The sequence below is a fragment of the Argentina silus genome, assembly GCF_951799395.1.
Source record: "Argentina silus genome assembly, chromosome: 11".
Taxonomy (NCBI): Eukaryota; Metazoa; Chordata; class Actinopteri; order Argentiniformes; family Argentinidae; genus Argentina; species Argentina silus.
Window position 1 is genome coordinate 9,695,668 of NC_139665.1, and position 24,222 is coordinate 9,719,889.

Consider the following 24,222-nt stretch of genomic DNA (forward strand, 5'->3'; position numbering starts at 1 on the left):
CCCGAATAGGCCTGGAGTAAGCCCTGTTGAAACCCAGGATTGACTGTGGAAAAGCAATTGGTCTTGGCACGCACTGGCACGCACGGCATAAACCCCACTGTGGAAAACTTGCTATTGTTCCCCTGGCCTTCAGAGCATGCCCTGTGATGATCCATTGTAGGCAGAAAGGCAGTATCTCTCCCCTGGCCTGTGTAACGTGCTCATGGGGCTGTTCAGTGTCTGCACAGGGCTGCAGTGGTTAGCCCCTGCAGCCTGGTTCCGGGCCAAAGGCAGCGTCGGCAGGCCAGAGTGGGTCCCAACGCGCCCGCAGCCACCGGGCCTGTGGTTTATTTATCTGGGCAGGGGAACCGGTACACAGGAAACCCGGCAAGACTCCGGCCGGCCCGGCTTTAGGAGCTGCTGATATTACTGGGAATATTAAATTGCTCTGCCACGTTAGGGGTTTGAAATGGAAACTGGATCCCCTCCACTCTTTCGCTCCGACTCTTTCTCCTTCCCCTTCTTTCGGCTCTTTTCTCTTTTTCTTAGTTGGAGTACAGCAAAGCCGCTCTGTGATGATATCTGGGGCAGTTTGCTTTCTGTAACAAGCCTCAGAGCCATCAAAGCACAGCCATTTGTGAGTCATTTGTGTTGCTTAAACTGGCCTGGCTGGGAAAATTATGAAAACACACAGGACAGATTTCTAATTTCCCTCCCACAACTCTGAAAAATGATTTATTCAGGCATAATTTCTTCCTTGATCACGCAGTTTAAATGCTGTATTTTACCTTAATTAATATACTTGCTGACAACTTGTTCATATGGACATGTTTCCAATGATCTATATTAGGCCCTCCTTTTACGGGTTTGCATAAACAAGACTCCACATAAGAATATGGGGGATAGGATCAAAGACCCAGCTGAACATGTGAACCATTCATGCAACAGGAAATGAACAATGTGGGGAATGTGTCAATATTTACATGAATGGTATACACTGAGTTGGTTGTCCTGAATGGAGGTTTTCACATTCGTGAATCAAGAGTTTATATTGTGACCATGTCATTCAAGATGGCAAGATATACACTAATGTCTTATCAACAATCTTCTTGACATGCTTACTAAGGCCCTTCATGGAGCATAGGCCATTGACGACTCTTCTTCATCGCAAGCTAACTGTTCAACGATAGAGTTAAACTTGACTGAATAGCTGGCCCAGGATTTCCAGCAAAAAAAAAACTACATTTATCAGTTGTGCTAATACTCTGGAAGGGGGAGTCTCATCTATGTTCCCTCCCGGGTCCTACTACTCTAAAACACACCAGTATATCGCTCTCTAAGGAATGCTGCTGTTTCCTGTAAAGGAGCTCTTGAAAAGCACTTTCTCACCTTACTGTAGAAGCAGAATTTGAACGCTCAGCTCTAAACCAGTTTACACGTCATCGTCCCATTTGATTCAATTCACACTCCATCTCTACTGAGGCCCTGTGCCCATCAACTGTACCTCTGCCGACATCTTAACCAAGGTGTTCAACACTGCTGTGTTTCAATATCCACGCTAGCTTAATAGAACGAAGCTCTGAATGTATTGGCCATTCATTCTACAGTAAATGGAATACTAGTGTGGTCACTCAAGCCTGTAATACTTTACCCACAACTGAGTCACTGGTCTGTCTCTCTGTGCCACTGACCTCAATTTGACCCCACGTGTCAAATGTTTTGATAGAGACCGTTTGTTGTGTCTGTTTTTAAACTTAGATGTTTTACCAAGCTCACTCTCACCAGCGAACAGATTGATTTCCTGTCATGGGATATACGGTACAGTAGTAAAGTGGACTTGATTTGACCCCAAAGCCTCACAGATATTGCAGCCTTGGAGAACGGTGTATGGAGCTGAGGGTAGGAACCTCTACTGTATGCAGGGCAGAGGGTTACAGTGGGCTTAGAGTAGAGCAGACTGGACATGAGCCAGGGGGGGGGGGGGGGGGGGGGATGGTCTGTGTTTGTATGCTCAATAAATTCCATCTCCTCAGCTAACATGAAGGTCCCCGACTGTGAAAAACAGATTATTTTCTAGCAATAATACTCAATGAAAAACTGAGTAGGTTCTGTATCTCATTAAGCATAATGACATTTAAAGCTGTCTTGATCTTTTATTTTTTCTTCCCTCCTTGGAGAGGTGTGTTCTTTCACTGTCATCAACTCGTGATATGACCCCAACCTAGACACAAGTCTACTGTATACGTTTGGCTGTAATTCAGTTGTAATCCAATATGTCCCCTTAATTGTCTACATCGGCTCGAATGGAAATCCCAACATGAACCCTGACCGTACAGTAGCCGAGACACACACACACAGACACACACACACACACACACACACACACACACAGAGTAGCTGAAACATCCGTCATCCAGGCTGTATCCACACTTCACCACAGAGACAAAGTTATGAGAAAGTAGACTGATGAAACGGAGATACAGTACAGGTGAAGATTATGGAGAAGATAGATGATGATGGATTGAAAGGAATTCCTATTGAGGAGGATTACATTTTCCCGTTGCTCTCTCTCTCTCTCTCTCTCTCTCTCTCTCTCTCTCTCTCTCTCTTTCTCTCTCTCTCTCTCTCTCTTTCTCTCTCATCCAGTCTGCGTTCAAACCAAAGCGGATATCTTCTGATTGCTTCCAACTCCTCACCAAACATACTCTCTTCCACTGGTGGAAATTGAAAAGCCGCATAATGTTATTATCATTAATACACTATTTAGGGTTATCTGGTAACAGCAAGATATGGCTGACATTTTCTGATAAGCATTTTAATTTGATCCAGATTGGAATAAATTCCAGATTGAATTTTTCTCCCATTTTCACGTGCTCTGATTGCACAGAGGAAGGAGAATAAAATGACACCATCGAGGGTCTCTTTGATCAATTCCCATGGTTTTATTTGCAGCTTTAGATTTTTTCTTCAACGTAATGAACTCAGCTTGTCCGTGAATTATAGTTCCCACATGGTGTAATCAGGATTTCACCACAGTGCTTCAGGAGGCTTTGCTTGAGTTCTATCAGAAATAAACAGGATGGAAGGAGCCTGGGTCGCAATCGTTGATGTTTTCCGGCTTAGCACCTGTGGTAGATTTACAGATCAGATCTCGTTGACAGGAAGAAAAAGGGGGTTAGATATAAATGTGTCATCAGAAAGAAACTCCCCAGTCAGATGGCCAGTCCTTACATCTATGATTTATAGACATCCAGTCTTGTGTGCTGTAAAGTAGAGTTAATGGTTGTCTTCATTGAGGGGGGTAGAGGTAGAAATCAGACGATGGGCTCATTGTAATGCATGGAATGGAATGAGGAATGAGGAATTCCTCATTCCGTTCCATGCATGACAGTGAGCCGTCCTCCGATTTCTACCTCCACCTCCAGCCCTGCCCACATACACACTCACAGACGGTCCTGTCAATCAAAGTCAGTGACTGACAGCTCTACTGTTTACACTCAGTCCCTACAGGGTTCATATCTGGCATGCCTTCAGGACGAGTCTGTGTTTATAGAGCAAGAGATCAAGGAGTGAGAGGTTAGGCCTAGGCTCCACACAGGAATGAGGGGAATGAAGATGAATAGCATGTACACACACACACACACACACACACAGACACACACACGCACACACTTACACACACCCACATGTCGTCACAGACCTCCATGGCAGTATTTGTTTCTTTAAGAGGCACTGGAGGCCAGGTGTTAGGACTTAACCAGCCATGTGCCAGGGAAGAATCCTATAGTTGTCTTGGCCTTTAAGTATGAGCAGTAGCATGCTTTTGATGTCACGGTAAGATGAATATCACCCTCTCACACGTGCTAGCTTATATGCTCCTTAGAGCTACAGCTACAGTCCTGTACACAGGGGCTTACAGCAACCCCATAACACGTCATGGTCCCAACATTAGAATAATTGAAATATGAATGCTGATATCTTCATGGGAGATAAATATTACATATATTATGTATTTTCGGTACTCTTAAGAGCAAATGTGTGGTTCATTCCAGAATGAGCATCAGAATGGCTGGTGTCCAGCTTTTCACAGCTGAGACGCCACTTTCGTACGGCTGAAATTCTCAATCACGCACGTCCTGTTTCCGTCGAATTTAATGCTTCTCTTTGTATAACTTGGCCCAAAATTCTTGTTTTTCTACCACCATAAAATCTTTCCACAGAGCTTCAGGTCATCGCAGAAGCGACAGGTTTTTCGGAAAGGGCTGTCATAGCAGCCAGTATATATAATGTGCTGTCCAAGCAAGATATTGATGGGCTGTGTTTGCTTGTCTTTTACAAGGGCTCCGTGACTGTTTCAACATCGACACCAGGAACCACAGGATCATCAAGGGCTCCAAGCAAGCCCAGTTTGGATACACGGTCCAGCAACACGTCGCTGGGGGACAGACGTGGTAAGACGCTTATTTACATTTACCTACTGTTTATTTGAGAGAGGAAAAAAAGCATGTACTTCCTGGTACGGTCGATGAGTCCTCATTGATTTGCAGCTACTTTGAGGTGATTCAACCAGGCTTATTAGAGTATGCTTATCGATGTCACTGACATTTGGGCAATTTTACAATGGTGAACTACTACTATCCCATTAAATATGAACAAAGGTATAACGACACATTCTCTAGAATAGAGAGAAGATCAAGTCATTTTACTCTCTGCATGCTCCCATCATGGCAACAACTGCTTTGCACAGTGGGTTTAATTAAAGGTGGGAGGTGAAGTGCAGTATTACAGTTCAACATCCTTTGCTGCCAGAAGACACTGTTAATGTCTTGTCTCTGGAGCCAGCAGTCTCAGACAGAGAGATGTACTGTATCTGTTTCATCGCCAGGAAAGATAGCAAGCTTAGCTTCTGTAGTGTGGAAAGTTGCCTGAGGCTGGACATTTCACATTCATCATATTACCTCATAGCAGCAGACCCTGACTCATTATATCCTACACACTATTATTAAGCCAATTGGCAGTGGGGTGGCTAGGATTCGTCGCTGGCATCGTTAATTTGCCTGCGGGCCAAAGGGTTCTCTGGAGCTATGCCCAGCTCCAGCTGTGTGCTCTGAGGGGCTTCCTGAGGACACAACACATGACACACTATGTGCTTTGAGGCCTGTTGTAGGTGATATGTGTGTGTGTGTGCGTGCGTGTGTAAAGGCATCAGAAGTTTCTCTGTCGATCACTTGCTCTCTGTCACTTCCTCCTTCAAAATGACTGTTTGAATGTTTGTGTCATACAATTTCAATTAGCCAACGATGAGAATGTCAGGACAACCTTTCGTATTCAGGAAACATTTTGATTTCATGTCAGATGGGTTTTGCATATGTCAGTCATCAGATAGTTCTTCAATAAAAATACCCCCAATAGATCTCTCTATAGGTAATGTGGAGGCTGTGTGTGTGTGTGTGTGTGTGTGTGTGTGTGTGTGTGTGTCCTAAATCAGCACATTAAGAGGCTTGAGTGATCCTGATCTAACCCAAAAGATGAACTATGGCCACTATGTCTAATAAACAGTTTCTGTCAGATCGGCAAATACATCCCCAGTATACCAGTTTCCCATTCCCTTTTCAACAGGTCTCCCTATGGGGATTGGCAGTGATCAGTGCTACAGTAACATAAGACTTGAGGTTCAGTTCACAGAGCACAGTCTTGCTGATACAAAGGCACCAGTGTATAAAAGAAGTGAAGGGCAGTGCAGTTAATAATATGGAAGTGTGTATGCAACCCCATGGAGAGTTGGCTGTAGTGTTTTGTTACTGTGTTACCCAAGTATTACTCAAGCTCTCTTGCCGTGTGTGTGTGTGTGCACGTGTGTATGTGTGTGTGTGTGTGTGTGTGGAATCAATGTACAGTTCTGCATGCTGAAGTTGGCACTGTTAGATGCTTCAGATGAGAAAAGTGATTGCACTTGGCAATCAGAGTAGTACAGTTGCTGATTATCATCTTATAGGCATAGCTTCTGTTGACAGGTTTTAGGCAAGATGTAGCACCTGGCCCAAGATACAGGATACAGGATACAGTATGTCCCCCTGTGTGTTTGTGTGTGTGTGTGTGTGTGTGTGTGTCTGTGTCTGTGTGTGTCTGTGTCTGTGTGTCTGTGTGTCTGTGTGTCTGTGTGTGTGTGTGTGTGTGTGTGTGTGTGTGTGTGTGTGTGCATGCTTGTGTGTCTGTGTGTGTGCGTGTGCGTGTGCGTGTGCGCGTGTGCATGCGTGTCTGTGTGTGTCACTGCAGATTGCAGTCAAATGCTCTGACGAGCATGAAACGACTTCTTATCCCGCACGGTTGACATTTGACCTTATACTGGGGACACTGTCAGGTATAGCGAAAATCCCCTTTTAATCATGCGGAACACTGCTCAGCCTACCATGCTAACCTGTCCCGTTGTTAGGGTCTGATGAGGTTGACATATGCAGAATTTAGGCCGCAGCCCACGGGAGGCAACTCGCTTGTGTGAGGTAACTGTCCTCTGAGAGAGATAAATACATCGTCATATATGGAAGGAGGCATTGGGCAATATTGTCTGTGTTCTGCAGAAACTCAAGAGGCTCTGGTTTGGGATTGGATACATTAAAGTCGTTCAGTGGGTTTTCGAGAATTTGTCATTATGATCGTCGTATTCATATGGAATTACTAGGCCAATTAAATCATTTGGAATAATATCAAGATTAACACGTGTTACAGGAAAGCTTTCCTTCGTTTTTTTTAAAGAGAAAGATTTTGGTCTACCTTTGTTATGTCATTTAACAGCAATAGCAATGACTGCATAGTCATAATAATAAGCCATTAGTTCATGAAGGCTTAATAATAACATGCTAATAACACCAGTTACCTTACTCAACCCACTGTGACCCGCGGCCCCATATGTAGCCTCACAGGGGTCCTGCAGAAGCCCCCGTGCCTGGCCCACAGACGACCCAGTCAACCAGGGAGTTTTAGGAGCATAGTGGGGGAGTGTTTAATGGTGGAGAGAGGGGAGGAAGAAGGGGGGTATGGCAACATTCGTCAGCTGTGGTTTGTCAGGCCAAGGAGTCCAAGGGTCTGAGGGGAGTGTGTGTGTGAGGACAGAACACAGTGTGGTCCAGAGAACTCTAACTGCATATGTTTATGTAGATTGCATGGCAACCTTTGTAGACGGGTCAACCACACTCTTCTGTCCTGGCTGTAAGGCCGACGCGTGACTGATTTGCAACATACAGTACTAAGACACATTTCAAAATGTTTGCTGAATGTTGTTATGAGACGGGCATTGAACGTTATGCTTTAAGCTCCCCTGGGTTTTGCTGTCATTTTACGTCCACTAGATGGTGAATTTGTGGGAGACTTATCAGTAATCTGATCTCCCCAGTAATGACCTAGGCTAAGTCTGAGACTCCCAATACTTGGTCCACTGCCCCACATATCAATCAGTGAAACGTGAACTCAGCCCCAAGCCCATCATGTGGGGAACAGAACCCCATTAAAACAGCCAGTGTTGTGCAACATCAAGTCTCACTTTCTTGTTTTCAGACTCTGGGTTTGTTGTTTTTTCTGGAGATGATGGATTGAATGTGTCTGATATGCCAGGAATTCAGCGGGTAGAGGGAAATGAGTGGTGAAGCTTTGTTTTAGTCGTTGAAATGGGTCTTTGAAGTGCTAGATGGCACCCCTGTGGATAAGTGTATGTTCACCCAATGTCACGGCACCTCGGATGACCTGTGAGCAGAGGTTGTCACTGGTGTGTGTGTGTGTGTGTGTGTGTGTGTGTGTGTGTGTGTGTGTGTGTGTATGTGTGTGTGTGTGTGTGTGTGTGTGATCCTCTGTTTGTCCCTCTCTGTGATCATTCTCATGATTTGTGGGGAAGTCAGCTGCATTCCTAGCAAATTGTGAGCAGTTGAAGTATTTTTTTTGAGCACTGTTTTCGGAATTACATTGTTTAAGGAATTTCTGTTGAAGGCAGTACAGAATTCAGATGTGTATTTATTCATTTTTTTATTCAACTGGTGGAGTAAGTACATTTTCTATACAGTTACTGCCATTTTAACTGACTATTCGATTTTTATGCATAATTATGAGCTTTTAGCTACCGTACATTGTTTTTCAAATAATAATAATAATGTAATATGCAACACACAAAGGACTTGCACTTTGGGGGAGCTTTCAAAGGAATTTAAATTGTAATGATTACTGACATTGCCCATAAGCATCTGTGCCAAATACCATAGCTCTGTCGACTTTTCCAGTCTTACAATAAGCTGTGTGATTTCACCAGTGCTCACAAGCTAGTTTGGTATTTGGATAGGAACAAGATCACAGCTTCAGTCTCTGCATGAAAACGACTCTATAAATGAGCTTTTTATGACCAATGGTCTGGAGAGAACTGGAGACACAGCTGAGTTAAAATTCCAACCAGCTTTCGAAAAAATCACTTCTTGGTATCTATGTGCCTGTTGACTGACTTGGGCAATCCATTTATGAGACATTTTATATGTTTGTGATCTTGAGACAATGCAGTAAAGTGTCTGAGGAACAATGACTTATCTGTTGAGGCTTTAGAATTGTTTATATTGTAAATAAATTGTAATATTATGCATTTTCTACATGAAGACTCTTTTACCATGACTCCATTGATGTGTCAAGACTCTCGTAACTGAGCTATGGGCAGTATGTTGCTGTCCTTGAACACTAGTTGGGGAAAGGTTACGATTTCAAGAATGTGTGTTTGGTCAACGTGTCTGTCCAGCACTGTGTGGTTTTTAAACAGTCTCTCAGATCAGACACTCTCTGAGGAGGGTAAATGAGTCCATGTTGGTCCCATGTGACAGCCGTCTTGGATCCCTGTCCTGATGAGTTACCCTGGCCCAGTCTGAAAGTGTGTGAAATTTCATCCTGTAAAAATAATGTTAATGCTTGAGCCATCGTATTCTTCTTGTTCTTCAACGTAGACATTTCTTTATAAGTGCCTGAATGTCCTTGTATTTCATGTATTTTGCAAGTCCTTTTGGGATTGACTGTGCCGGGGGGGACACAGACCCTGTCAATGTACATGCAAAGGGAATGTGATGAGAGGGCATGTCATTGACGTTGCACACACATCCGTGTTACAGGCAGAGGTGCGGTTTCACAACGTATGCGTCTCTCCCTCCAAATGTGAAAGACATTAGCACATTAATAATGGATTCAGCTTGGGTATGGCAGCTTCCACAAACCCAAACCCTGCATTCTTCAGTAACTGTGGGAGAATACATTTTCCGGGGAGCCATTTTGGGTCACATTATTTCCTTTCACTCCATTACCTTCTCAGCAACCATGCTAGCGTTTGACCCTAATGAATCCTCAGCTGGTGATTGTTTTAACAGCTCCTCATGAAATTGACTGGGATTTAAAGCAGACCTCCAAGTCGATGACAAACAATGGTCCCCTTTCAGCAAGGTAGCAGTGTCCCTGTCTGAACTTTCCCTACAGTATCTCCCAGTGCCAGAGAGACAGCAATAACTGCAGCAATAATCATGATATTAATAGCTACGAAAATATGAGCGCAGCTGGAGCTCCTGAGGTGAAAATCATTTCCAGAGTCTGAGAGACTTGGATAGTTGGCACGGGACACAGTCCCATCACCATTTGTTTGTGTGTAGGTCAGTCATAGACTGGCTGTGTGCTGCAGCACTGTTTTAACAGCCACTGTAGCCAGTTGGCCTCAGCCTGTGTTAAAATAGCTGCATATAATTATGGTGTTATATTTGCACATAGATAAATGCAATGTATACTTGATACATATTGTATGCTGTACACTGAAGATTAAAAATTACTTCCAGATATACAGTATCAAACCAAAGATATAGATTTATTGAGCAACTGTATTGAACATAAAACTGTTAAGGTCAGAGCTAATGGACCCTGGCGCGGAACACAGTCACGAATATAAAATAACAGGGTATTTAATGAGGGAATAGCAGGGAACGGGAAAAGCAGGGTGGAATGGCAAACGGGGTAGGGCAGACAGGCAGGAAGGGCAGGCAGGTAGGGCAGGCAGATAGGGCAGGTTGGGCAGGCAGGGCAGGTAGACGAGGCAGGCAGGACAGGTAGATGAGGCAGGCAGGACAGGCGGGTAGTGCGGGCAGGCAGGCTGACAGGTGGATAACCGGGTCGAGGTCTTCGAAACAACAAACAACGATCTGGCAAAGAGAGGATGGGACGCCGGAGTTTAAATACAGCGAGGTGATGAGCAGATAACCAACAGGTGAGCAGAAGGAGCAGGTGGAGATGATGAGTGACAGGGAAACGAAGCCTGGCCACGCCCACACACAACACAACAGACAGACAAAGACAGACAGGAGAGACGGAGGCACTGGCACAGACTAGGTGGAAGTGCAGGGCGTGACAAAATTTTCAACCAAAACTGAGAGGCAAATTTTTGTTTTTGGTCACATACTGTATATCATTAGAGTTGGTACGATAGTACCCTATTGGCAGACAAATAATTTGGTCACAGAAGATGATCACACCAAGAGAAAGGCCCTCCCTGTGTGCAACGGGGACACAGCACTGTAAAACAGAGTGTCAGAGTAAAAGGTTTTGAATAAATGAATTGCTTCATTCACAGGCTTCTCCATTACTCTCACCCCTACATCATTTGTGGGGGACAATGTTTATTGTATAGTCGTTTCTACTTTGATTGTATCATTATCGCCATGGTAATCATCATCAGTCATCATAATGAAAATCCTATCAACCATCCAAAGCTAAAGATTAATTTAGACTTCTTCTCAGTTAGGGTACCACTTTTACTCTGTGTTCAGAGTACTTCAATGTCTTATGTCCTCAGTCTTAAGTGCTAAATAGATTAAACAAATGTATGTTTGACCTCTTCCTGTTAATGTGTCAACTTTTCTGTAAAGACAAACTTAACAAAGTCAATGAGAGGATTTCACTTGTTGCTGGTAGGGCCACTTTTATTTCTGAAAAAATGTCCCAGCACCACAAACACATTTTAATGATGTCCCCAAGTCATGCATATCATTCATAATGCATGTCATGGAACCCGAATTGCATCCTCTTCGGAGGAGAGAGCCAATCTCGGAATCGCGATTGTGGCTCATTGTTGTCTCCCACCTCCTCTTCTTGGGAGGAAAGTCGACCTCTGAAGCACAGTTGTGGCTCAAAGTTGCCTCCCACCTCCTCTTTCAGGAGGTGAATGGTGGTGAAGCCAACTGATTGGCCAGCCAGCTCTGTGACTTGCAGCGTGGCGAAGCTAGCTGATTGGCAAACCAGCTCTGTGCCATGTTTGACCATGTAGTGGGCTGACTGCCTTGCAGGAATTGCTCAACAATGAGGCTTGTGGCTGTGTGTTTTACCAAAAGCTTCTCTGCCATCTTGTCAGCGTCGTCATCTGAGGAGACTCCCCAAAAGTCTTCGTTTCCAGAAAAGCCAACTGAAAAAAAGACAATGAATCACATAGCTTTAGTTGTTAAGTGTTTGACATGAACTCTATCAACACTGTTTCAGATAGGGTTTCCTCTGTTTCCACAATAGGTTTTTAAACATGTCATACTGACAAACACCTACTTTTCAGTTGAGCTAAAATGTCCGCAGAGGATCCGTATAAATCTTCAGTGTTGCATGATGTCATCATCTCTAACAATCATAGTTGTTTGGAGATTTGTGAATGTTGATGTCCTGTGTCATGATTTGCTTACAGAGGCATTAGGAGACCATTACATGAACCCCAACTCAACTTTATTACCTCATGGAAGAGTGAAATTGAGACTTGTTTTTGAAGCTTTGAGGTCGGTGTGGTTGACCTGTAAGTCGTAGAAGTCAGTTGATGGTGGTCTAGTTTTGCTATGAAGTGGTGTTGAATGTCTTTCTTTCCCTCTCTGGCACCTTAGCACCAGCGAGTGAACTGTTCCTCTGCACAATAGCATCCTTTTGGGTTTGTCAGTTGCTTCTGTTAACCACTGACCTATGAGCTGAAGCTCTTGTAGGATTAAGATGGTACATTCTGATGATGTTGATTAGATACACAGTATGTTGTAGGTGTTGTTTGTAATAAACCATAGAGCCTCTATCTACAAAGATTGCATCATATACAGTGAAACATCAGAAGGGTAGACCTCAAAATGTCAATAGATGTTTCTGATTGATACTGAAAGTTCTGACTTTTACTTCATAAGTTAACAGATCACACCTACTGTACCACTGAATGCGTTGATGGAGAATCTAATGAGAAAAATAGTTGAACAGAAATATTACTGTGGAAGATGATTTAGGACTATGATGAATCTCGATGGAGGTTGGTTGCCTGATGGTGGGTGGATCAAGGGGGGAGGACTGAATATTTTGACAACAGAGCCCTGGAGGTATCTGCTGTGTGGCTTCTGCCGTGAACGTCGCAGGATCCCCCTTTGAGATCCTGCAGAGATGGAGTACTGTAAACAAGTAGAAGGGAAAAGAACAGGGAAGGTGGAGGGATGCGATAGGCAACACCCAGAGGTAACAGGTAGATCAGGTAGGTACATTGTAGGTAATTAGTAAAGGGTGATGTTGAGGTGAGTTGAGATGTGGTCTGTTATCCCGAACTCCCGTTATATCTAACTCCATATAAATATATTGGCAGCATTAGGGCCCAGCTACACAAATCTGTTGTATCTGTTAATTATAGACTGAGCCAATTTTTTCTCTATGGGAGTCATCCCGTGACAATTGGGATGACAGGGATCCGTCTTTTTTTACAGTGATGTTCGGAGGAGTTGAACTTTTGATAGTCCGTTTGGCCAATTAGAAATGAGGAATCGGTCGTGCCTCGGTTTGTTGAGGCTGAATTCCACTGATGAAATCGGATAGTGACTTCATAGAAAGAAGCCTCATCCTAGAGATACTTCAGGATTACTTCTTCCCTTTAGGCTTGTATCTGTTAAGCCAGCCCTGGACATAAACACTCAGTGTTTTACATTCTCCGCCACATGAAACAATCAAACAAACACACACACACACACAGACAGACACATTTACAAGACCATCTTGACCTGACACTGAAGACCAACTCTGAAGTCAAGTGCAGAATTATCTCCCACAAGCACTACACTACCCAATAAATGCCCAATAAACTCAGTCTCAGCCCACTTGTATAAGAGTTAATGGGAACTGGGGTTGTGACCGGTGGAAGTGCATGACTGGTGAAATTCCTCTGGGATGGGTCTTCAATTTGATAGCATGCAGCTGTCCTAGGTGACCCGTAGTACTGTATACTGTATGTGGGTGAGGCTTAGCCTCTGGACACCCCTTTTGTCACAGATGTGTGTGCCCTACTCCTGATTACTGCTGCTGACTAGCTCTCTCTTTACAGTGCCTTCAGAAAGTATTCAGACCCCTTCACTTTTTCTACATTTTGTTGTGTTACAGACTCAATTTAAAGTGGATTAAATTAAAAGAATTTGCCATCAATACACACACAATACCCCAGAATGACAAAGCGAAAAACAGGTTTTTAGAAATTTCATTTCTGTACATGTACATAAGTATCCTAATCCAGACAGTGTGTAATTGATTCCTATGCAAATCAGAGACCCTATAAAAACAAAGATATTAATTCCAAAATTACATGAACTATTATCCTTGCATTAAGATGGACTACATTTTAGCATTTTAGCTTTTTAATTTTATGAGTGTCACAGCAAAGTTTGTGTGTGGATTGATGGCAAATTCTTTTAATTTAATCCATTTTGAATTGAGTCTATAACACAACAAACTGTGGAAAAAGTGAAGGGGCCTGAATACTTCCGAAGGCACTGTGCCCCTCCCTCATATGTCTATGTCACCATCTTCTCTCTCTGTCTGTCTGTCTGTCTGTCTGTCTGTCTGTCTGTCTGTGTCTGTGTCTGTGTCTGTGTCTGTGTCTGTGTCTGTGTCTGTGTCTGTGCGCGTGTGTCTGAGTGTGTGTTTAGTGTACCGGTATAGGGGTCAATATAGTCTCAGCCTCAGTGTTTATGGGCCAGTGTGTTTATGTGCATGGTGGTCTAGGATCAGGAGAGATGTTAACAGACATGGCTATACTCCCACCGGGTTACAGCAGCCACAGAGTTTAAAGACCAGCCTGTGATATCTTAATATTGTTCACCAATTGTTGGGTTAGTTGTCACACTTTCCACAAAATCCTTTTTTATTATTGTATACTTTTTATTTTCATTTTAGAACATCAAAGTGACATACCACAAAACAGAAACGACAACACAAACATGGAAAAAGAAACAAAATAAACAGGAAGAAAGGGAGGAAGGAACAAAAAGTCACCTAAACACTCAGATATAACCGTTTAAAAAAGAAAATCACTTGGGAAACTGTTTTTCCCAGACCTCCGAGTTCGGAGCATTCAAGTCATTTGAGGTTGATAAACTCCAAACAACATGAACGCCCGCAGGTGATGGTTGGTCAGATTCACAGTAACCGCTTGAACTTTCAATTTTGCAAGTTTACAACTCTCCAAAACACATCTCATGCACGAAAACTGCAGGGCGTATTCAACATTGTTGTTATATTTCCACTTCACGGAGCGTAAGCTTTCTGAAAATCCTGCCATGCTCGCGGTTACTTTCTTGATGACATGACATCAGGGAACTACAGGTCGGAAACTCAGCGCTCCAGGATGATCCCAGTTTCCCCACTTGTAATTACCTGGGGCCGTTCAAATGGTTCATATTTCCGAGTTTCTGACTTGTTTTGAACAACCCATAATGTGCCTTCCCTAAACTTGGGAAGTACTTTCATTCATATAGTATCAATCTTGTCAATCACCAATAAGGGTACCATCTTCCATCTTTTAAAGGGTCTGGCAAGTCAATTGCCTTGTCATTATCTTATTTGGGGACTTTGACGCAAATAATCCAAAATGATTGCAATACTCACTATTTCATTCAGATTTAACAACTGATGTAAGATACTACTGGATGATACTTTTCTCACGATTTATATTACGACTTGAATTATTATTTGTGACAATCCTGACTTTCTGGTCTTGTGTTTTACAGGTTATTGGTGGGAGCTCCATATGAAACCAATGGCCCACACCAGACGGGAGATGTATACAAATGCCCACTGAACAAACGATCCAATGGTAGCTGCTCCAAGCTCAACCTAGGTATGGTGTCACTACTGTGTCTCCCTTGTCGTTTTGTCATGATTTGTTTAGTGAGCCTCAATCTCTGGTTGTGTGTTTATATGTTTGTATTGTAAGGACCCTGTGTAAGGCCTGTTAGCAGCTCCGCCAAGGGAGTTAACTCTCTTGGTGTTGTAGCTAGCGTGGCCGGTTTGTAAGCGGAAAGTTGTGATTTCGATACTCGCTTAGGGCAAGCGACTCTAACCCGCTGTTCACTACAGTACAGTGCCTTCGGAAAGTATTCAGACCCCTTCACTTTTTCCACATTTTTCGCTTTGTCATTCTGGGGTATTGTGTGTGGATAGATGGCAATTTGTTTTTATTTAATCCATTATAAATTGAGTTTATAACACAACAAAATGTGGAAAAAGTGAAGGGATCTGAATACTTTCCGAAGGCACTGTATGTTTACATAGAGTATGTGTGTGTTTCCGCACATGGATTCCTCACACATGTGCTTACATGAGTATGTCTGTGTCACGGTGGGATGTGTGTGAGACAGAAATCTGGCGACCATACCATTTATTCTACATTGTACAGTTTATGTACATTTCCACATCTGTGTACTCCTAAGTATTGCACATGTTCTGTCAGATGAGACCCATCTGTCTTGTGAAGATAGACACGGCAAGACTTGTGAACAAGCTGGCAGCTATGGTGTAGTAAAAGGATGTAGACACTACTACGCTTGGTTAGACTGCTGTAACAAACCAAGTTCCCAGACGGAGGGAGCTCTTGACTACTTATACAGTGTTGTCTCAATGGACAGGTCTTCAATGTTCAGTCAAGAGATGGTCATTTGTCATTAGATTGTATTTAAATGTACATGACATTATACAACAATAGACACTACAAAGTTAGCTGGTTATCTTAAACATTGCCCTTGCTTTGTTGCTGTGTTGTATTTTTCCCCAAGGAAGGATATCCCTGACCAATGTCTCAGAGAGGAAGGACAAGATGAGGCTGGGAATGACTCTAACGTCCAACCCCAAAGACAACAGCTTTGTGGTTCGGAATACATCATAACATCATGGGATTATATTTGTGGATGCGGTTGCAACATATTTTTGGGAATACTGTTAATACGGGTGCATGAAGAAGAACAAACTGGCATGTTTACTAGATCATGTTTTGTTTATAAACCCAGCACCAGATGATTATAGGATGCAAGTTGTAGATATATTACAAAAAAAAACATGAAATCAGGACAATTAATTCCACATAGTTTCCTTGTTGAGATATAACTCTATGCCTCACATGGTGTTTTTATGCTGAGTGTTACCTTCTCTGTTGTAGGCCTGTGGACCTTTGTGGTCCTACGAGTGTGGTAGCTCCTACTACAGTACTGGGATATGCTCCAGAGTCAATGCAAGCTTTAAGTTCTCCCGAACCATCGCTCCTGCCTTCCAGAGTAAGAACAGAGCACCTCCCCATTCTTATTAGATTTTTAACGTTTTATGGATTGTTCCCCATAAGCATAACTCATGATTGATTATTATAGACTTGACTGTTACATGAAGAAGACTCTTTTATTAATGTGTGTTAGGGTGTGAGACCTATATGGACATAGTGATCGTTCTGGATGGTTCCAACTCCATCTACCCCTGGTATGAGGTCCAGGCTTTCCTTATCAACATCCTCCAGAAGTTCTACATAGGACCAGGCCAGATACAGGTGTGTTAGGAATTGGATTCCTATCATCAAGGCTAACCCAGCCACATATAGCCACACTTTAGAGTCTTCATATACTGCATAGTTTGTGTTTGCTGTCATGGTATGGTTGTCCTATACTGCATGAACTGAATGTGTTGTTGTTTAGGTTGCAGTGGTGCAGTATGGTGAGAAGGTAGTCCATGAGTTCCATCTGAATGACTTCAAGTCTGTTGAGGAGGTGGTGAAGAGAGCTCGCAGCATTGACCAGCGTGGTGGAGAGGAGACCAACACTGCACTCGGAATCAACGTGGCTCGGTACAGCTCCTCGACATAAAACCAATCAAAAATGTTCTCACCTGTATCTCCCCCATTTCCATGTTATTCAATACTACAAGCTATTGTATATAATGTGGATGGGTTGCATGGATCTTCTCAGCTGGGAGCTACCATAACAACACAAATTGAATTATTGTACTATAGGAACTTGATGAACTGTCACATCTCTTCAGCCTATAACCCTAACCCTAACCCAAAATGTAAGGAGTGGGACATAAAAGACAAGTTAACCACACTGGGCACAGACAGTGCCAGCTGCATGATTTCTGCAGCAAGACTACTGCCCTTTGAGCATCTGCCCTGCACCACACACAGCTTGTAAACATCTGTGACCGTGTCCCTGTGAGACAGCAGCTTTGAAAACCCCTTGGCTGAATGGCCGCAAGGTTGTTGGGCACTTCATCAGTGTGTCTGTTGGTGTGTCCTTCTTTATTGTTGCACGTCGGAAATGAAAAAAAATAAAAAGTGGAGAAACTGCATCACCAAGAGACTGTGAACTTCTCTGCTTTGCAATGATACATAAATCAACTTCATCAACTTTCACAGCTCTCAAGCATTCAAACCAGGAGGAAGACGAGGAGCGAAGAAGGTGATGATTGTGATCACAGACGGGGAGTCCCACGACAGCCCTGATCTCCAGCAGGCGATAGAGGAAAGTGAGAAGGATGGAATCACCCGCTACGCCATCGCTGTGAGTGTCCCTCTACTTCTCCACCCTCCCTTTTTGATCCACTTTCATTAATCATGATTTATACATGTGTAGTAACACTGCTATTACTTTATTATCCACATTTGATGAGAAAATCATTGAGTCACAATAAGTGAAATGGGTCACTAGCGGACAACGCTGTTTGACCAGTTATGACTCATGACACGTGCCTTGGTGTCCTCTCCAGGTTCTTGGCTACTACAATCGGCGTGGGATCAACCCAGAAGCTTTCCTGAATGAGATCAAGTACATCGCCAGTGATCCTGATGACAAACATTTCTTCAATGTAACAGACGAGTCAGCCTTGAAGGATATTGTGGATGCGCTAGGGGAGAGGATCTTCAGTTTGGAAGGTATTAAAAATGACTATGTTCTTCACCAAACCCACACAACCCCATAATGTGTTTACAATGTGACATACAGTAACAATAACAAATAAAGTAAACCATACGCAACAACATTTGAGCATATCCTGACCTTGAATTGAATACTCATTCTGCTCAAAAGTGGATGTGAATGCATTAAACATCTGGGCGATGATGGTTCACAGATCAGTACATTCAAAGACTATCAATCCATGAAAATGACTCCATCTAGATGTGCTTATTTGCATCACATGAAGACTAGGTCCATGGTTAAGAGCTTTAGACTCTAAGTTGTGCCTCAAGATAGATCATCACAGCATAAATGATCTACCTTGGATAGATCATTTTAGTTAGACCTTGGTCTCAGTGGGACCTCCCTTGCCTAAAATAAAGATTTCATAATAATTATTGCCATAGGCCTCCGCTGTACTTACCTGGTCTCTCTTTCCAGGGACCAATAAGAATGGGACAGCGTTTGGCCTCCAGATGTCACAGGCTGGGTTCTCCTCTCACATCGTAGAGGTGAGTAACACGACCGCCATGTCTCTCCACACTCTCTGTGTCAACACTTGTATCAACTCTGGTTTCCATTCCTCCATCCATCCATCCCCCATCACATCACATCCCTCCCTCCCTATCCCCCCACGGTTTCTGCTGTGTGGCCCCTAAGGGGAGGTCATCCTGATTTAGGGGTCCCTGACTGGAGACACAAGACCTTTTTCCACTGTGGTCTTCCAATGATGGGAATACCCCGACACCCCGTATTCCCCATGGCGACATATTGTGTTAGTGAAGGGTTAGACAGCCTCACGAGAGACTGGAAAGAGGGCTTATTTTCACGTTCACACTTTTGGTATCGTCCAGAGCTGATAGTAGCAGGTGTGTTGGCCTCGGCTCTGGAGAGAGAGAGGTGACGGCTAGAGTCACTCGTTTTCTACTGTCATCAAGCTATCCTCCCCCATGTACAGGTCTTTATTTATTTCATTTCTCCTTTTTTCTTTCTCTCCATCTGGGTCCCAGGTTCAGGTTTGCTGATGCAATAACTTTGATTTTCCAGTTCCACGCCACAGTTGAAGCACAATCTGTCTGGGGAATAATAAATATGTCCCCTGTTTAAAAGAATAAATAGGAAAACTGCAGCTGGGTGACTGGACTGGGAAGGCTGGAAATTCCATACTCCAAAACGCTGGATTCCAGGGATAGCACTTGCTCTACAAAGGCAACCCGAGTGTTGAGGGTAGGATAACTTCTTGGACAGCATTTCAGGAGCTTTAAAGGAGAAAAAATGTCCCGAAAGCCCCAGATGGTTTTGTCAAATTCAGTGTGCCAACTTGGAATACTGCTTATGTCCCACATAACCAGACGTCCCAGTCTCCCATTCAGCCTTAGGAAGTCATAGCCACTGCTTTATCAGCTGCTTGTGTATTTGTTTGGCTTTGTGGATATTGTCTGATGTTGTGGTTTGGGTATAGTGCTAAATACACCAGAGTTGTGGATTTGATTCCTGCACAGGCCACATTCTCTGTACTGAATACACTTTGGGCCTATGTGTTAACGGTCACTATTCATACAAGCATCTGCTAAACTAAACTATGGCTATACAATGCAATATGCATATCCTAAAGGTATACTGGTAATGGCTCTCTTAATAATCCCTTTTGGCATGTATGTAGGCCATTTTGTCACAGCACTGGCTTGCACCACTGTCACTTTGAGCCAACCAGACCAGTCCACATGGCAGAGTTGCCATGTCCTTATGTACACTGCCAGTAGAAATAGGTCACTAGTTTATGGAGCGTTGCTGTTTTGGGAGTTTCAATTGCTATAGAAACGGTACACACCAAAACAGATACCCACAAAGGATAGTTTGGCTGTCAGAAACTGACGTAGGGTCAGCGTATGAATCACGAGTTTGATGAGCAGACAGTTCCATTTCTCAGGAAGCGGTCACAAGTGTTCTGTTAACCTTCGGAAAATGTGCACTCTGCATATAATACATGGCAGAGGACGGACTAGATTAGGCTCGGGAACCCTATGATTATAGTGACATGTAGTCAACATAGGACGAACAAATAATGAACAAATGCTCTTCCTTCTTCCTATGCTTGTGGTTACTTGTGTTATGACAGAGTATCTCCTTTTGTTTACTGAGTCACCGAAAAAATGTGCCTATACCCTTTGGCAATTTCTATAAAAATGCTGGGCTATTTGTGTGCTTCATGCAGGTGTTGGGACATGTGTGTGTGCGTGCATTCTGCTAAAGCATTTGTAATAAGAAGGATCTATGGAGATTTGATTTATTATCCTCCAAATGTCTGCGATGAATTTTAAATCCATCTGGGAGAAGGACGAAGGAATAATAATAATGACTGTGGATAGAGCAGACTTACGTTTTGACTCATTTATTGTTTTTTAAGCTATTGTTGGCAGAGCGCTTAAATGGATGTCAAACTCTTAATGCAGACACTTCTGGGTACAGTTTCTGCAAAAACACAAAGAACTGGAGTAGGCTTTATTGCTCCAGACTGGGATTGGGGATCATTGCCTCAGAAGGCTGAGTGAGAGGGAAATTTGTCTCTCTGGATTTACTCATCATCATCATCATCATCATCGTGCATTATCATCACCCTTTCCCATTCTCATTAATCTGCTGCATCTAACATTGGCTCTCTCGACCACAGACACACACACACACACACACACACACACACACACACACTATAAATATCATAGTCTATGTACGAGTGTATTGAATGTTTCCATCCAGAGTGTGTGTGTGTGTGTGTGTGTGTGTGTGCGTGCTGTGTTATTCCTGTAGGATGGCATCCTGGTGGGAGCAGTGGGGGCCTATGACTGGAACGGGGCCGTGCTGAAGGAGACACGGCAGGGGAAGGTGGTCCCTCCTAAGTCCTCCTACGCCCACGAGTTCCCCGAGGAGCTCAAGAACCACGGATCCTACCTGGGTGAGTAGGGGGGCTGGCAGGACTGCACCTCTCTGTCTACTGTAACAGGTCTCCTCCTCTGGTGTGTTGAGTCTCTCTCTCTCTCTCTATCCCTCCTCGTCGCCCTCTTCGATCTCTCTCTCTCTCTCTCTCTCTTTCCATCTCCCTCTAGTTTTGTCTCTTTGCTTTTACACCCTCCCACCCATCTTCATCCACCTTGTCCTGTGTGCTCTTGCTTCTCCATCTTTTACCAGTTCTCCTTCTCCCTCTTCTCCCTCTCCCTCTCTCCCTCTCTCTGTGGAGGGATATGTGGCAGTCCCACTGAAAGCCTTGTGGTTTAGCACTGGCCCTAGCTGAAGCCCTGCTCTATAAACTCCAGTGCTTCCCACCGCATCCCACCCCACCACACCGCTACTCTACTGCTGTATGGGGCCTCTGCTTTCCCCATCAGCAATCTGCCTGCTGGCCTGCTCTGCCTCGCCTGTCGACGGAAGACATTCCAGCCTCATTAGGAATATGGGGTGAACGCATGGGTCTGGACATGCTCACAGAGAGAGGGAAAGGAAGAGGGAAAGAGAGAGAGAGAGAGAGAGAGAGAGAGCTTTGACTATGCCAGCTGTAGGGCACGCTAAGCAATTATCCTCTTGTGGGCTTAATGCTTAATGCCATTGTATTTAAACAATGTATATATGGTGGTTAATGGTTATGAATCTACTTTGGGACATGCAATTCCTAGTGAATGAAAACACACACACACACACACACACACACACACACACACACACACACCCTCCAGGCTCCCACTGGTATGCCTTTATTTGGCTCATTTGATAATGATGTTGCACAGAGTAGAAAGAGTGGGTTTGACCACACACTGTAAAAACGAGTTGACATTCCTCCCAGATATTATATGAGGAACAGGATTTGTGCTTCACTGAGAAAGAGAGCTAGAAATTAATGCAATAGGACTGAAAATGGATCTGACTAAGCAAATAAATTCTGTAACTTTGAGAATAGGCTGGGACTAAAAGTGACGCTATGAATTCTGAGGACAATGTTGATTGCATGCGATGATGCTTGAATTCAATTGATTCAATTGTATTGGTTTAATGATGTTATTATATTATATTATATTACATATAGTGTGTGTGTGTGTGTGTGTGTGTGTGTGTGTGTGTGTGTGTGTGTGTGTGTGTGTGTGTGTGTGTGTGTGTGTGTGTGTGTGTATATGTGTGTGTCCAGGCTACACAGTGACGTCGGTGGTGTCAGCCAAAAACGGTCGTCTGTTGGTTGCCGGTGCCCCGCGGTTTAACCACACTGGCAAGGTTATCATCTTTACCCTGAAAAACACTGGCAACCTCACCATCCTGCACTCCCTCAAAGGACAACAGGTATACACGTTGACATGGTACAGTACACAGATACAGACACACAGTGGCTACACCAGCACACACCAATCTCTCACAAGTGTATGTTTCACTTTTTTAAACACCATGAGAGCAGCATGTCCACTGAGGAACTGTGAGCATAGACTGCACAGAGTGATCCATTTCATAGGGTCTCTTTCCTTAATCTGGCAACCCAGTCGAGGCACATCATCCATAACAATAATGGCCCTTTAAAAGCTAACATTTCACTATCTATTCAATGTCAATCTGAACCAGTAGTCCTCCCAGAACCTTGGTGTCTAGACACCCTCCCACAGCCCCCATGTCCCACACATAGCCCAGGCCCCATATGCTTCCCATCTCAGGACATAATTCAGGACAAAATACAGACACTGTGGCTCATGAAACCCTACATTATACAACACGAGGAAAACAACTGCTTCAAGCAACAGTAAACAGCAGAAGATGCAAGGACATGAATGGGATAGGATTAAGATGGGATAGGAACCTTGACTGCACTGTTCCCATCACGTAGCCTACGGACCATATAGACTACCTCAAGAAAGGACGTATAATGAAGGATGTGCTTGTTGAAACAGGACCCTAAGTGTTTGTTTACCCTTGGGAAGGCAGAGAGGAAGGATGATTGTCTTTCATAATGGAACAGGGCCTAAGTGTGTGGACTGTGTGGATGTGGTTGTTTTTCAGATTGGCTCTTACTATGGGAGTGAGATAGCCCCGATGGACCTGGATGGAGACGGAGTGACAGACAACCTTCTGGTGGCAGCACCAATGTTCTTCAGTGGAGGCTGGGAGAAGGGCAAGGTGTATATCTACAGAGTGACTGAGCAGGTGGGTTCACACACACACGCATGCACACACGCACACACACACGCACACACACACTCACACACACACACACACACACACACACACACATACATACTCTGAAACACACACACACACACGCACACGCACACGCACACACGCACACACACACACACACACACACACACACACACACACTGGCTATACCAGCCCAGTCCTGCACATGTTAGCACACAAACCAAACCAGACGTCCCAGATGCCTGATTAACAGAGCGGGAGTGTAAGCAGACACTAGACACCTGCTGTAACACAGATCAAATGGGAACGCTCTCTCTGCCAGCACAACAACATCATTAAACGGGAAGTGCAGAATGCTGATGAACTAAGTAGTAAAACATTCACTCCTTCAAACATAATTAGCCAACCAGTCCCTTTGGAAGGGAAAAATGTTTTTAATAGGTGGAAATGGCTGGAGAGAAATTCCTGGGCATTCCTGATTGTTATGAGCCAATAGAGCCAGCCCGATCCCCCCCTCTCTTTCTCTCTCCCCTTTCTCTCTCTCTCCCCTTTGTCTCTATCTCTGTCTCTGTCTGTCTGTCTGTCTGTCTGTCTGTCTGTCTGTCTGTCTGTCTGTCTGTCTGGCTGGCTGGCTGTCTGTCTGTCTGTCTGGCTGGTTGGCTGTCTGTCTGTCTCTCTCTCTCTCTCTCTCTCTCTCTCTCTCTCTCTCTCTCTCCATCTGTAGCTATGCTATAAGTTGTAATTTATTCCCACATTTAAGAAAGGGGGAGGGGGTATAGCAACCAGGGCCATCAAAAGAGGGACACCAACACAAGTTACAAGTTATGTAAAT

General features: G+C 43.9%; 1 protein-coding gene across 1 annotated transcript in view; it reads left to right on the plus strand.

Annotated features, from left to right (window-relative positions):
• LOC310811908 (integrin alpha-11-like) overlaps positions 1–24,222 on the plus strand; it is a 45,314-nt gene that overhangs the window by 3,447 nt on the left and 17,645 nt on the right. Inside the window, exons 2-13 of the mRNA XM_083680252.1 lie at positions 4,319–4,430; positions 15,024–15,133; positions 16,068–16,159; positions 16,448–16,562; positions 16,698–16,825; positions 16,971–17,119; positions 17,687–17,831; positions 18,037–18,202; positions 18,666–18,736; positions 21,033–21,177; positions 22,399–22,547; positions 23,253–23,396. Of these exons, the coding sequence (XP_083536378.1) occupies positions 4,319–4,430; positions 15,024–15,133; positions 16,068–16,159; positions 16,448–16,562; positions 16,698–16,825; positions 16,971–17,119; positions 17,687–17,831; positions 18,037–18,202; positions 18,666–18,736; positions 21,033–21,177; positions 22,399–22,547; positions 23,253–23,396 (1,526 nt within the window). The remainder of the gene's footprint in view (positions 1–4,318; positions 4,431–15,023; positions 15,134–16,067; positions 16,160–16,447; positions 16,563–16,697; positions 16,826–16,970; positions 17,120–17,686; positions 17,832–18,036; positions 18,203–18,665; positions 18,737–21,032; positions 21,178–22,398; positions 22,548–23,252; positions 23,397–24,222) is intronic.